The following is a 13,885-nucleotide window of genomic DNA, read 5'->3' as shown; positions in this document are numbered from 1 at the left end:
GCAGAGCAGGTGTGAACACCAGGATACATCACCGTGGTGATCGGCTGGGCGCTGAGGTGGTGCTGTGCTCCCCCCACACACACACATCCCGCATCCTGTAGGGGAAGCCGGCTGGTGGTGCAGCAGCCTGGCCATGGCTCAGCAGAGCTCTCCCCATCTCCCTTCCCCTCTAGCTGATGCTCTACACCTACAACTGGTCCCCGGACCTGGGCAGCTCCTTGAACAGCTCACTCACCCGCCTGCTGCAGTGGCAGAACGCCCGCTCCCACATCGTGCATTGCCTCCTCAGCCAGAAACTGGGGCTCTTCCACCACTACTGCTACCTGGACACACCCTGGCATGAGGACAGCAAGCAGGTAATGGCACTGCCAGCCCCCCCATGCTTTACTGCTGTAGCTCCCACCGGGGCCGCTCACAGATCACCACGAGTGTCTAGACAGCCACAGTTCTGTTCGGCAATTCTAACCCAGAGCCTGTCCGCAAACACAAGGCACATGCTGGCTCCCGACAGCCTTGGTTACTACCTGTCGGGTGACCCCAACACACTCCCAGTCCCGAATCCCCCCCAGAAATGTGCGCACTGTTCTGTCCAGCCCTCTTCTGGGCCGTCCGGATAGGTCCCTTGTTCCTGCACGGGAACAACATACAGCAGCTTGCCGCCTGCGGTGGAGCTACCCACACAGCTCACAGCATGGAACTAATTTTGATTACACAATAAAACCAGTTTCTTTAGCAACAGAAGCTAGGACTTGAAGTCAGTACCAGTAATGAGGCATTAAAGTCAGAAGTGGTTACAAGAGAAATAAAGATAAAACAGATTCTAAACTTAAACTAGCCTTGGTTCAAGATGAAGTTCTTACCACAGGTTTTCAGTAGCAATGTTGACCAAGTTTCAGGTCAGGCTCTGCTCCGAAGATCTGCGGCTCTTTCTGCTCTCTTAAGTGAAAAGAGAGAGAGAACTTGGGGTGGTTTTGTCAGTCTCCTTTTGAAGTGCATTTTCCGGAGAGTGACCCCTAGATAAAGATCTTTTGGGCTCAGAGAAAGGAGACATGGAGTCTGGTGGGAAAGAGGTTTCATGCCGTTGTTTGCTAAGATGCAGAATCTGTTTGGCAAGGAAGCGGTTCAGGAACAAAGAATGGCTGCTTGAGAGGTGATGGCTAAGGCAACGTTTTAGTCACGGGTATTTTTAGTAAAAGTAATGGTCAGGTCACTGGCAGTGAACAAAAATTCCTGGCCTGTGACCCTTCCATGACTTGTACTAATATACCCCTACTAAATCTTGGGAGCTCGCGGGGAGACCCTGCTGCTGCGGGGGGTTGGCAGGCTCCCTGCCTGGCTCCGCATGGCTCTCTGGAAGCAGCAACATGTCCCTTAACTCCTAGGTGGAGGCATGGCCACGGGTCTCTGCACACTGGCTTCGCGGCGCCCATTGGCCGGAAACAGCAGCCAATGGGAGCTGCGGGAGCAGCGCCTGCAAGCGGAGGCAACACATGGAGCCACCTGTCCGTGCCTCCGTTCCTAGTAGCTGAGGGAGGGACATGTCGCCGCTTCCGGGGAATCCCCCGAGGTAAACGCCAGCCGGAGCCCTCACCCCCTCCTGCCCCAACCTCCTGCCCCAGCCCTAAGCCTCCTCCCACACCCAAATTCCTGCTGGGGTGGGGTGCAGTGGCCCGAGACTGCCCCAGCAGCGGCCAGTGCAGCTGACCCAGGGCCTGCCAGAGCTGCTCAGGCGGCCCCCAGATCAGCCGTACTGACCGCTCCAGCAGTCCCAGGAAGTCATGGATTCCATGACCTCCGTGACGAACTTGCAGCTTTAGTGATGGCCCATCAACTTCGGTGACACCTGGCTAGAAGTGTCAACTTGTCGGTTGTCTTTGAGAAACCCGTTTACCCATTCCTCAGACTTGTCTGGTAAACACGTCAGTCATGATTCCAACTCCTGTTCATACCTTTACGTGTAATGTTGCCACGTGCATTTCACCATGATATTACTGACCAGCAAGTGATGTTTTCACCAGGCATGTTCCGTACACAAATGACTACACTGGTGTGGAGGGTGTGAATCCAGGGTGCATTCCATCACACTCTTTTTCTTTTTAAGACCCCACTGAAGGGAGCGATGGGTGGAATAGCTCATTTCCTCATTGTTTTGTTCAACAATTAGACCTAACATCCAACATACCAATTTTGGTCCATTGATTTCTGATCCCACCCTGTTCTTGTTCACCAGGCGTGATCTTAACACATCCTCGAATTCTATCAGGAGACCCTTTTGTTGGGACTAATTCAGCGCGTCTCCCTTTGGCACCTTTTCCCGCCAACTGGTTCTTATGAACTTTCACTCACTTCTTATGGCTGAGCTTGCGGTTCGGGTACAATTATCACAGCAGCAGGGGCCAAGGGCATGAAACTGGGAGGGGTAGGCTGTGCCAGGCTGGGGAACCCGCTGCCTATGGCAGGGGCCACGTTAGAAGTAGGACTGGGCAGAGCCCTGGGACTAGGCTGTGGGGACCTGTCCCTGTTAGGCAAGGTCTAGAGGGGCGTTCAGGGGCTTTCCCAGCTCTCTGATTCCCACTCCCAGGCTCACAGTGAGGGGGGTCTCAGGGCTGTCTCTTGCTTACGTAGGAGCCAAACCCCTTCCTGAACTCCACCCTGGAGGTGGATGCCCTGATCCGGAGCTCAAGCCCTCCCCCCAACAAGGAGCAAGGCCGGCTCAGCAGCTCTACGCGCAGCCTGCCGTCCCTGCACTTCCCCCCCGACATGATGCCCTTTGACGAGGCTCTGCGAGATGTCACCGCCCTCAAGAGCGTCCCCCTCGGCCCAGAGCTGGGGCCACGTGACCCGGTGTCTTGGCATGGTGCCCAGTTCCTGGAAATCAAGAGCCTGGAGAGGAGAGGTAAAGGGGGGGCCCCCCAGCTGGTCCAGCCCGGGGCACTGGTTTCTGGGGATGCGGGTGCTCACAGCCACGGCATTTCAGCCTCCACTGCTTTCCAGCCCTGACCTCTCCCAGCAGGAGTGTGAGGAGCCTGGCCCGCACTTCAAGGGGGGTTGGAGGCTTTACTCTGTGGGGGGGGACGGTGGGAGCCTGTGGGGTGGGAGGGGCCTGGCTCTGGCTCCGGCACCCATGGCCGCTCCTTTCCCTCTCAGAGCTGGAGAAGCAGATGAAGATTGAGAATCTCTTTGTGACGTGGCAGCAGAGATCAGCACAGTCCAACATGCCCATCGGTGTAAGTGCCGCCCCGCTCTGACCTGGTCACTGCCCCCAGGGGTGGCTGGGGGCATAGGGACATGGGTGGAGGGGAGGTGTTGCCCCAGGGGTGGGGGGTCCTACATTGGGACTGGTGGGGAGTGGGGGGGTTGCAGAGCCAGTGGTCCCCCTGGGCATTGGGGGGTTGGCCCGGAAGGGCAGGACTCCCTGCATGGGACTGGGGGAGAAGGGGGCTCCCGTGGGCCACCTCCTGCAGCTGTGCCCCTTGTACTGTGCAGCTGGCAGACCTGGAGACCCTGAAGCAGTCCTCGCGCCTGGTTCACTACTGTGCCACACCACTGCTCTTCGACCCAGCTTTCCGGCAGCAGATCCAGGCCGACCAGCAGGCGAAGCTGGAGGGGAAGGTGAGCGACTCACCAAGTGTGCTGTGACGGGGCCCACCCTGTCTGAGCTGCAGCCTTGTCCCAGGGAGGGAGCCAGCTTCCCTAGAGCTGGAGGAGGGGCTCTGCCCCAGCTGTGCAGGGCCAGGCCACTGGGCTAGAACCAGCCGGGCAGTTCCTGTGTTCCAGCACTCGGGGGCAGCAGCTGAGCAGCTATCAGCCAGCAGGTCCCTCTCTCCTCGGGCAGGGCAGCGCCTGCTGGCCGTTCTCTACCGCAGGTGCTAGCTGCCCCGGCTCCCTTGTCTTCCAGAAGCGCCATCGCTCGAGCGACTCGACGGCGTCGGGGCGGGACCGGAGCCACAGCTGCGACTCGGCAGAGGTGCTGCCCTGCAAGCTGAAGGAGGAGCCCTGGCTGCAGGAGATGTGCAACGCCTTCCTGCAGCAGTACATCCAGTACCTGCAGAGCATGGGTTTCATCCTGGTGCAGGTGCGGCCCCCCTCGCCCGCCCGCAGGTCAGTGTGACACCGAGACCCCCACCCTTGTGCAGAGCGACGCCCGGGCAGGCAGGGCATGCTTGCAGAGTGACTCTGGTCAGCTGACTTTGTTCTGTCTGCTTTGCAGTAGCACAAGCCGGATCCGAGCTCTGGCATTCCTGGGCACTGAGGGGAGAGGCTCCTTCTCCTACAAGCCCAAAGCAGATGGGAGTCCGAAGGTGAGAGCCGAGTGTTAGGGCGGGCATGGGTCACTGCTCTGCTCACATGCCTGCTCTTGGCTACTCACCAGGCTGCTGTGAGCAGAGCCAATCACGGGATCTTGGAGGTTCTACGCGTCCCTCTCCTGGGGCCCCTGGGCATGCCCTCGGCGTGCCCGTCCAGGATCTAGCCCCCTCTTCTGACAGCTGCAACCCAGCAGTCCCCTGCCCAGTCCCTGGACCCAGTTCTGACCCTTCAGACTCCTTCCACAGCTTATTCATCCCCTCTCCCAGAGCTCCAGCTTGGGGGCGTGTTCTGGGCCCAGGTGCCTCTCACGGGGCACGTGAATAGTGTAACACACAATGCAGTGTGATGCTCTGCTTGTCGCACAAGGAAAATCTGCCTGTAGGAGACTGAGGGAGCCCAGTCTGCGGTGGTGAGGGGAATTGGTCGTGGCTGCCATCCCACCTGGGGAGGAGAGCTCTTCTGGTGGCTGGGAGTGGAAGCGAGAGCGAGACCACCCAGACTAGAAATAAGGCACAAATGAAGCTGTGAAGTTGATTAACCATCAGAACAACTCCCCCAGGGATGTGGGTGGAGTCTCCAGCACAGTCTCTTCACCCAGACCGGGAGTGTCTTTCTGCGAGATCTGCTGTAGCTCAGGGTGTGTCTACACTGAAAATGGTGCAGTGGCACAGCTGTGCCGTTGTAGCATGTCAGTGTAGGTGCTCCCTATGCCAACGGGAGGAAATCTGCGGGTAGTCCGCTTCCCCAAGAGGCGGCAGCTGGATTGACAGAAGAATTCCTCCATCAACCTAGCATTGTTTACACGGGGGGGGTTAGATCGGCTTAACTATGCTATTCAGAGGGGTGGATTTTTCACACACCAAGTGACCCAGTTAAGCAGAGTAAATCGCCCAGGCCTCAGCGAGAGGTTCTGGGCAGGAATTGGTGGGGAGAGTCTCTGTGCCGGGCTGCGGGGGAGAACAGCCCCTCCGGTGTCCCGTCAGGCTTAGTCTCCAAGTGTCAGTGTATCCACCATGGCCCTAGGTTTGTTGTAATGCAGGTTACGGACCCTTGATCAGAAACCTCCTCCCAAGGTGGAAGCCTCCAGACAAATCTCCTCTTCCCCTTCTCTCAGATAAACAGACCGAGCCCCTGGTCCCCCTGGTTCCCCCTCCCGACTCCAACAGTGTGGGGAACAAAAGCTGGCTCCAGAGGGAGAGACGCCCATGCCAGCTGCCTCTCCTAGCTGGTGCCGCCTGGCTCTTGGCTTGGATGGTGGCTGCTGCTGGCGCCAGCACCCACCTGCCTTCTGATCAGATCTCTTCCTCTTCTCTCCAGAGCACAAGCCCCCCAGTCACCACCTACCACCTGCAGAGAGCCCTCCCGGGCGGCATTGTGCTCATGGAGCTGGGCTTCCAGGTGAGTGGGCAGAGATCTGTCGTCCCCAGCCGGGTTCTCTGTGCCCAGCTCACTTAGGGCTCCCGTGGAGCTTCTGTGTAGTGTCTGCAATGGTGGGCTGCAGCCACCAGCCAGCCTGGGGCCTTGTTCTCATGTGCCAGCCATGCTCACGCTGTGCTGGGCACTGTCCCGGTGCGGGCGGGCGCTGCCCCTGCCCTGAAGCGCTAGCTGCTGAAGGAGACGAGCCCCCCATGGCAGATGGGAGCGGAGACGCTGTCTAGACAGAGCTGTCCCTCGTCTGGCCCTGCCCAGTGCACTTCCTCACAGATGAGCCCAGGAAGGGCCTGGCATGCCCAAAAGGCAGCGAGGAGGGTAGTGAGATGAGCAGGGAAGGGGTAGGGCTTAGCCATGCCCCAGGGAGAGGGTTTTCATGGCTGGTTGGGACTAGAGTGGTGAGGCCAGAGATGGGAGGGCCAGGCCAGAGATCTGACGCCTGGCCCAGGGGAGCTGAGGCAGGATTGGGGTGTGGCCTGGCTATGTGCACAGGACCCTGCTGGGCCTTTGGGAGGCTGTCGGCAGCAGGGCCATGCCTGCCCATGGGCCGTGTGCTTAGTGCGCTCTCTCTCCAGGGCTGTTACTTTTGCGTGAAGCAGTATGCGCTGGAGTGCTCGCGGATCCCCATGGGCCAGTCCGTCAACTCGCAGGTAACAGCTGGCCTGTGGGCGCTTGCTCTGTCCTGGCTGCTCCGGGCCTGGGCAGGCAGGGCTGGAATCTCCAGCTTGCTACCTGCCGGGACAGGAGGGCAGGGCTCCGGGTAGCACTTCCACCTTTCCCGAGGCCCGGCCTGGGCTGACTTCCTACAGTAAGAGCAATAGCTCCTCTGCTTCACTTGAACAAGGGGGAAGCAGGGCCAAGAATGCACATGGAGTGACCTGAGCTGGGAGAGGCCGTTCCAGCACCATGCACTGCTATGCCCTCTGCAGTGCCTTGGGGCTGCCCCAGTGGAGCAGTGATAGGGTGTAGAGCGTGCCAGCTTTCCAGGTCTCTCTTGTGAGGAGTGGGCTGCTGCCAGAGGGGCCAGCCGTCCATTGTCCGCTGCCCTACCAGTCTGTGCTGGGTGCAGGAGGCCTCAGGGAATGGGGCACATGCTCTCCTTCCCCAGGGAGCCAGCGCCCTAGACGTGCCACTGGGCGAGGGGCAGGGGACCTGGTCCTACTGGGAGCTGATCGCCCCGGCTGGCTGGTGGGCCTGTTCCCGTAGGTTGAAGTCTGCCAGGCCCTCGAAGCAGCTGCTGAGGGCACATGGAGCCTGCTTTCTGGGGAGCCTTTGCGTGGGGCCCAGCTATAGACCCCTCTAGGCTCCGGCAGGGGGCTGGGTCACCCCAGTAGGTCACCCAGGGTTCTGCAGTGGGTGGCAGGCGTTGTCCCACCTCTGCTGGGGCATCTGATGAGGAGATACTGCCCAGTCCTTCAGGGGTGCTTGGCCTCCCTCTGCAGTGCAGGGAGCGCTGGGCAGGGCTGGCTAGCATGGGGCTCATTGCAGGTTCTGGGACTGCAGGGTCAGCCCCTCTTCCACAGGGGCTGGAGTGCTGTCTCCTCCCTGTGGCCCCTGGAGGGCGGGCAGGACACAGGGGCAGGCATGGGCAGTGCCAGGCACTGTCCCCTTTCCCACTGGCTGCGCGTCTCCTCTCTCCATCAGGGTGCTCTCACGGCCAGAGCTCGTAGCAAGAGCTGCATGGGACCCAGCTCCATCTCTGAGTCTGCGGTATGTCCTCTCCTCCCACTACTGCCCTGGCACTGCAGCATCTCCCCGTGCAGGGCTGGGGCTCGCCCTGCCAGGCATGCTGGGTGCTCTGTACCCACAGCCCCTTCCTGCCCTGGATGCTGGCTGATGCTGGGCCTCTTGCTAGCTGGTTCTCGTGGGGAGACATCCCAGCAGGCAGCTGGGCCCTCAGGAGAGGGCTTGGAAACAGCCTCGCTCGTCTTGCTTCTCTCTCCAGGGCTGGGGCAAAGGTGCCTCTTGCTGGGCTCACTTCTTAGATCCGCTTGGTGTCCTCTCTGCTGCTGGCACGGGGTCAGGGTGCTGCGTTTGGATGCAGCGAGTGCTGCTGCCTGGTCCCCTTGGCTGCTTGTTCACCCCATTTCTCGAACGCTCGGGGCCAGCTCTGTCCCCTGGGTGACACCCAGAGGGCATCCCTGTGAGGAATCAAGGCGCTGGAGCCAGCCCAGCAATGCCAGTACCTCGGGGGGGGGGGTGACCGGAGCACACTGCGCTCTGGTGATCCTGGACCAGGGCAGGTACTGCGGCATACATCAGAGTGCCCTTGAGGCTGCTCTAGCTTGTGCTCCGGCCCAGTTGGCCTCTGGCTGCCCCAGGATCCGGATGGGGGAAACCACCTCTGCCTCCTCTCCTCAGGCCTTCTGGGAACTGGCCTTGTGTGTCAGCTGTGCTCAGTTAGGATGGGGTGTGTCTGCAGTCAGAGCTGGCCCAGGCGAGCCATCCGCAGTGGGTTCCCAGCAGCTGTGCCGCTCCTGCTGGGGGGCTGCCAGTGGCTGAGCTGGAGGTGTTGCATCCAGGGGCGTGTGGGGAAGGGCGCAAGGGGTGGGTGAGTGTGGAGACTGAAGCAGGCCCTAGCTCCCTGCTCTGGGGGCAGTCCGAGTCTCTGTCCTCACCCTGCTGCAGTCCTTGCAGAGCGCTGCACCGCCTGCCCCAGACCCAGAGCCCGTGGCCTGACTTTGCCTAATGCCAGCCCGGTGGGGTCCTGGCTGGTTGGAGGTCCGTGCAGCAGGGTGAAGAGCTAGGCTAATGGTGGGAGAGTTGAGCTGTTGCAGGCTGTCGGGTTTGGGGCCCTGCCACTCAAAGCCAGCTGTGGGTCCGTCTGGTTCCTAGCAGCCAGGTCTCTGCAGCACGTCTGCACCAGGGCTTGGAATTGAAGCAACACAGACACAGCTGCCTCCAGCTGGGCGCAGAGAGGGGTGAATAGGCAGCTCCCCACTGCCAGGCCCTGTGCCTTCGCCAGGAGGCTGCTGGTGTCACTCACTCTGCTGCCAGCAGGGCACAAGACATCTGGGGCTCCCCTGACCCTGTGCCCCTCCCCAGCTCTCCATGCTCTTCACGGAGGAGTGTGACAAGGTGCGGGACCTCATGCACGTGCACTCGTTCAGCTACGACTTCCACCTGCGCATCGTGCACCAGTACCTGCTGGGCTCCCACATGACCCTGCGCCAGGGCTACCACCTCACCAGCTTCCTGGAGGACTTCATCGCCCACCACCCCGACATCCCCAAGTTCGGCCGCAATCACGTCTTCCAAGGTGAGCTGGGGAGGGGCGATGCCCGTGGCCCTGCGAGCCCCGGTGCTCCTGGCTGAATCCATCCCCCCCATGCAGGAGCACGGGCCCTGGCCCTTCCCCCGGGGGTGGGCCGCTCCCCAGCTGGAGACGCCGTTCCCAAATTCAGTGCGGCATCTGGCCCCATCCGTTCCTTGGCCAATCCGGATGGATCCGCTCCGTAGCTCTACCTGGGGCACGCTGTGCCATTGCCCCCGGCCTGCACGGTTCCAGGGCGTGGCTGTCAGGGACTGAGTGACCCCAGCCAGGCTGTGTTCAGCAGAGGCTGTGCAGAGAGCCCTGCCCGGGGGCTGCAGGGCAGGCGACGTTGCCTCATGAGTGCGCTCTCGGGGCTGGGAATACTTGCTGTCCTGGTGTCCGGCTCTGGGGGCCCTGACCTGCCCCTGAAGACATGGGGACACCCAGGCAAACACTGACTCCTCCTCTGCTAGGCACGCTGGCCATGCCCACCAACATGATAGCAGCCCATCAGCTCTACAACTACGTGGCAGACCATGCCAACACCTACCACATGAAGCCCCTGCGCATGGCCCGGCTGGCTGCGGGCAGCGACGGCAGGAAGGGGACCCCGGGCATGGAGCAGAACGAATACGCGCTGGTCTCCATCTGGAACAGGTGAGCGCCTGGCACTGCCCCAATGGCTCCGGGAACCCTGAGTGCCCGTCCCACTCAGGGCATTGCCTGGCCAGGGCCAAGCAGGACTGGGGCTGGGAGATGCACTCACACCAGCTGCTGGCCTTGTGCTCTGGATGGGGGTGGGTGCTGCAGCTGGTTCTCCTCACCCTCCCCGGACACCTCCTGCGAGGCCCTGCTGCCCAGCTGTGGTTGGGGGTGGCACCGCCTCGGCCCCCAACGCTCTGCTTATGCCTGCAGCTCAGGCTCCTACAAGGACTCGGAGGGGATGCGGCACCATGATGACTTCGACGTGTCCCTGCTGGTGTGTCACAGCGCGGCGCCGTTCGAGGAGCAGAGCGAGGCGGAGAGGCACGTGCTCCGGTGAGAACCAGGGCCTTCAGTCAGGGCTGGGTAGAGAGGCCCAGGGGGGCTTGGGCAGGGTAATGGTTTGGGGGTGGTGCACGGGCCAGGGCCACTTGCATGGCTCAGTTCCTGGGGGGACGAACAGGGTGGCTGTGCCAGTGCAGTCCCAAGGTAGCGTTGGCTGGCGGGGGGTGAGGGCCTGGGTCGGGTGGGCACTGGGTGGCACGTCTGCCTGAGGAAGGAGTGTTTCAGGAGGCCCTGGGGGCACGGAGCCTGGTTGGCAGGGGTGCCCCCTCCTCACAGGCGTCTCCTCTTCAGGCTGCGTTTCTACGTCATCATGACGAGCCAACGGGAGCTGTTCCCCCGGCTGACAGCTGACATGCGGCGCTTCAAGAAGCAGCCACGCTTACAGCGGGAGAACACGCTGGAGCCAGTGGTGGGCCGGGCGGCGTGGGAGGCGCCGGAGCCGGGTCAGGGCTGGCAGCAGCAGGCGGAGCGGGAGCTGTGGCAGGAGGGAGAGGACAGCAGCGAATTCTACGCGGGCGGTGCCCAGGTCAAGCTGGGCCCTGGGCTGTTCTACACGTCGCCGCTCTTCCCCCTGCTGGCCTCCGAGGTGGCCGTGGCCCAGAAACAGCTGAGCAGCATGGTGCACCTGGCCAAGTGCCACTGCCGCAGGGACAACCTCTGGAAACGCCTCTTCCTGCTGGAGCCGCTGGCCTCGGACAAACTCAAGCTGGGCAAGCTGTCGCTGGGGGAGCTGGAGGAGCTGCTGAACGCAGTGCACGGGAAATCCATCGCTGACATCGACCCCCAGCTGGTGAGGGGCAGGGGGTGCACACTCACACACTCACACACTCACACTCACACACACTCCCACCCACCCCCGGGCCCATCATCCCCTGGGGACAGGCTGAGTCCCAGCTGGTGAGGGGTGGGAGTGGAGACGCGCATGGCGTGTGGGAATCATCGGGAACATTGTCCCCCCACTGGTGAGGGGCTGAGATGGGCATTGCTGGGGATGTAGCATGTGGGAAATCCCGGCTAGCTGTGGGTCATGATCCGGGGGCCAGCAGGGACTTGGGTTTGAGCGCACATCTCGTGAGTTTTGGCACCAGGGGGCCGGCAGGAATTGGGTTTGAGCGCACATCTCGTGAGTGTTGGCGCCAGGGGGCCGGCAGGAATTGGGTTTGAGCGCACATCTCGTGAGTGTTGGCGCCAGGGGGCCGGCAGGAATTGGGTTTGAGCGCACATCTCGTGAGTTTTGGAGTTCCTGGGCTGTGTTGCTCCTCTGGCCTGGTGGCCTCTCACTGCTGTTCAGGGGGCCTGGCCTCACCCTCTCTCCGTCCTCGCAGGGCTGCTTCCTCACCATGACTGTGCCCTGGTACCAGAGCCTCATCAAAGTGCTGCTGAGCCGCTTCCCGCAGAGCTGCCGCCACTTCCACAACGTCGAAACTGGCACCCAGTATCTGGTAAGGGCCAGGGCCCCGCAACCAGCCCCACCACTCCTGCCCACGCCCCTGCAGCTGGCCCTGCTGCCAGACTCCCTGGTCCTGCGCCGGCCCCTTTCCCCGGACATGCTGACCCCGATCCTATGGCCAGACCCACCTCCTGCCCTGGGACACTTTTTTCTGCCCCCTCCCCTGGAGCCAGAGGTGGCTCCCCTGGCCCAGGAGTCTCTTCTGTCCCACCCATGTCAGCCCCCCTGGCCAGACGCGCCGCTGGATGTGGTGCCTCTGTGCCCGCTTTAGTGAGGCTACCCTGAGGTGTGATGTCACGAGGGCACAGCCGTAGTCGCATTGCCTGACTGCACCGTGCACTGACCCCCACCCCACGGCGCTGTCACTGCGCCCCCTGGCACGCCCCACAGTTCTGGCACTGTGCCCCCATGGGATGCTGGGGAGCCTGCCCCCCATGGTTCTGGCACTGTGCCCCCCAGCCGTTGTCATTGCACCCCCTGACGGCCTGTCGTGCTCTCTGCAGGTCGTGCTCAATCAGAAGTTCACAGACTGTTTTGTTCTTGTGTTTCTGGATTCCCACTCAGGGAAGACGGTAAGAGCTGCTCCCCGCGGGGGCCTGGGTGGGTACCTGGCTCTGCAGGTGTGCCCGGCCCAGGGGCAGCGGAGGGAGTGCGCTTCCAGTGCTCAGGCAAAGCCCGGAGGGTTTCAGCATTCGCCATCAGGCTGGGCTCTGCCCAGAACTGTCAGAGCTAAAACTCCACCAGCCCTCTCCTGCTGTCCCCTCCCCGAAGAGCAGGTGTCAGCTCCCGAATGGGGGGCTGGGTGGGGGTGAATGGGGGGCAGCAGGGGCCATGTCTAACACACGAAGCACGCTACGGAAAGTCCAGGAGCCCTGACTTGCTGCATTTCAATGAGGCAGCAGCCTGGAGCCCCGGTATCCAAGGGCCTGCTGGTGCCCTGCCCCCCAACTGGGGGTCTCATCCCATCCAGGAGCCTGTGCTGTCCAGTCCTTCCTGCCCCCCCCCGCCCTCCCCCCAGGTGTGTCTGACTCTTTGGGAGCCGGTGTCATCCATTTTCCCCCCCCTGGTGGGTGCAGGTATCCTTGCCAAGAGCAGGTACAGGCACTGAGCTGGCCCCAAGCCGGGCAGGGGCTGGAGGCTGGGGGGGAGGTGGCTCTGCTGTGAGCAGCTTGTTTCTCTCTGCAGAGCCTGACGGTGGTTTTCCGGGAGCCGTTCCCCGTGCAGCCCCAGAACAGCGAGAGCCCACTGCCGCAGCTAGTGTCCACCTACCATCACCTGGAATCTGTCATCAACACGGCCTGCTTCAACCTCTGGACAGGGCTGCTCTAGCCGGCGCCAGCACCTTCCAGCCAGACACACCGCGCCGCACCACGTCTGCACCCAGGAGCTGACCTCCAGCAGGATCCCCCCAGCGCTGCTGGCAGCACGGGGGTCACGTGATGAACGAGTAATGGACAGAGTGGAGGGTGCATGGGGCTTGGCGGCTCCCCTGGACTCCAGCTAGCCCAGACTCCCCAGAAGGGGTGAGCCGGGGGGGGGGGGCCCTTCTCGGGTAGGGGAGCTGCTGTTAAGGACGCTCACGTGTATTTGACACTGAATGGATTTGAAATGGAGACCCAAGGAGGGTCCCGGCGGCCCTGGCACCAGGAACTTGGCGCACCTGCCACAGCTAAACAGCTGCCATCTCTGGGCCCAGAAACCCATGTATGCCCAGCCCTGGGCCTGGTGACGGAGCTGCCTGGCATGCTGGGCCGGAACCAGGCACAGTCCTGAGGGCACCGAGCACGGCTGCTGCGGGCCGTCACTTCGATGGGTGGAAGCAGGGTGGGATTTCAGGGGTGGGCCAGCCGCGGGGCGGCAGGGGGGTTATGAGAATGTACTGAAGGACGTCACTGTCAAATAAACTGCCTCAGACCATCCCGCTGCTGCCTGGCTCTCAGCTTGGCGCTGCAGGGGGCTCCCAGCCTTGCCCAAGGCCTTCCCAAGGAGCTGAGCAGAGTCTGGCTGGCCCAGTGTCCTCATGGCCCCCTACCCTCTCCCCCCAGCACACTGGGGAGGCAAAGCTAAGCCCCCCCAGGGCAGCGTCGTCCTTCTGGCCCCCAGGCCTGGCTGCTGAGCGCAGGGAGGAGTCGGGAACAGCGGGGTGAAGTGGTGGTGGGGCAGCTCACCGGCTGAGCAGGGCTGGGGGGAGGGCAGAGCACATCCTGAAGGACTCCGGGGCCCTTGGCTGTCACTAAACCGTCCTTCGACCCACTTGGCTCTGGGCGTTCCGCAGGGTTGGCTTCCCTTTGCCCCACCAGCCTTTGAGCCCGTTGATTCAATGGTGGGGGGGGAGGGGAGGTGTCTCCTGGGTGCCATCCAGGGAGCACCCGCTCCCTGCCCCTTCTCTGCCCCAC

The 13,885-nt window shown here is 62.3% G+C and overlaps 1 protein-coding gene across 6 annotated transcripts in view; it reads left to right on the top strand.

Moving 5' to 3' along the window:
- Window positions 1-13,408, top strand: part of SZT2 (SZT2 subunit of KICSTOR complex) — a 74,190-nt gene extending 60,782 nt beyond the window's left edge. For 4 of the 6 annotated variants that reach the window (XM_054036884.1, XM_054036882.1, XM_054036883.1 and 1 more), the window contains 16 exons: window positions 174-356; window positions 2,626-2,896; window positions 3,148-3,227; window positions 3,487-3,612; window positions 3,899-4,101; window positions 4,211-4,301; window positions 5,626-5,706; window positions 6,315-6,389; window positions 7,384-7,449; window positions 8,785-8,998; window positions 9,466-9,649; window positions 9,908-10,030; window positions 10,331-10,829; window positions 11,365-11,481; window positions 11,993-12,061; window positions 12,675-13,408. In XM_054036884.1, the coding sequence (XP_053892859.1) occupies window positions 174-356; window positions 2,626-2,896; window positions 3,148-3,227; window positions 3,487-3,612; window positions 3,899-4,101; window positions 4,211-4,301; window positions 5,626-5,706; window positions 6,315-6,389; window positions 7,384-7,449; window positions 8,785-8,998; window positions 9,466-9,649; window positions 9,908-10,030; window positions 10,331-10,829; window positions 11,365-11,481; window positions 11,993-12,061; window positions 12,675-12,818 (2,526 nt within the window). In that variant the 3' untranslated portion in view covers window positions 12,819-13,408. The remainder of the gene's footprint in view (window positions 1-173; window positions 357-2,625; window positions 2,897-3,147; window positions 3,228-3,486; window positions 3,613-3,898; window positions 4,102-4,210; window positions 4,302-5,625; window positions 5,707-6,314; window positions 6,390-7,383; window positions 7,450-8,784; window positions 8,999-9,465; window positions 9,650-9,907; window positions 10,031-10,330; window positions 10,830-11,364; window positions 11,482-11,992; window positions 12,062-12,674) is intronic. The other 2 variants (XM_054036885.1, XM_054036886.1) reach the window with 2 other exon arrangements.
- The last annotated feature ends 477 nt before the right edge of the window (window positions 13,409-13,885 follow it).

The sequence above is a fragment of the Malaclemys terrapin genome, chromosome 8 (assembly GCF_027887155.1).
Source record: "Malaclemys terrapin pileata isolate rMalTer1 chromosome 8, rMalTer1.hap1, whole genome shotgun sequence".
Classification (NCBI taxonomy): domain Eukaryota; kingdom Metazoa; phylum Chordata; order Testudines; family Emydidae; genus Malaclemys; species Malaclemys terrapin.
The sequence above is the reverse complement of the archived record's forward strand: the minus strand, read 5'-3'. Positions and strand labels throughout refer to the sequence as shown.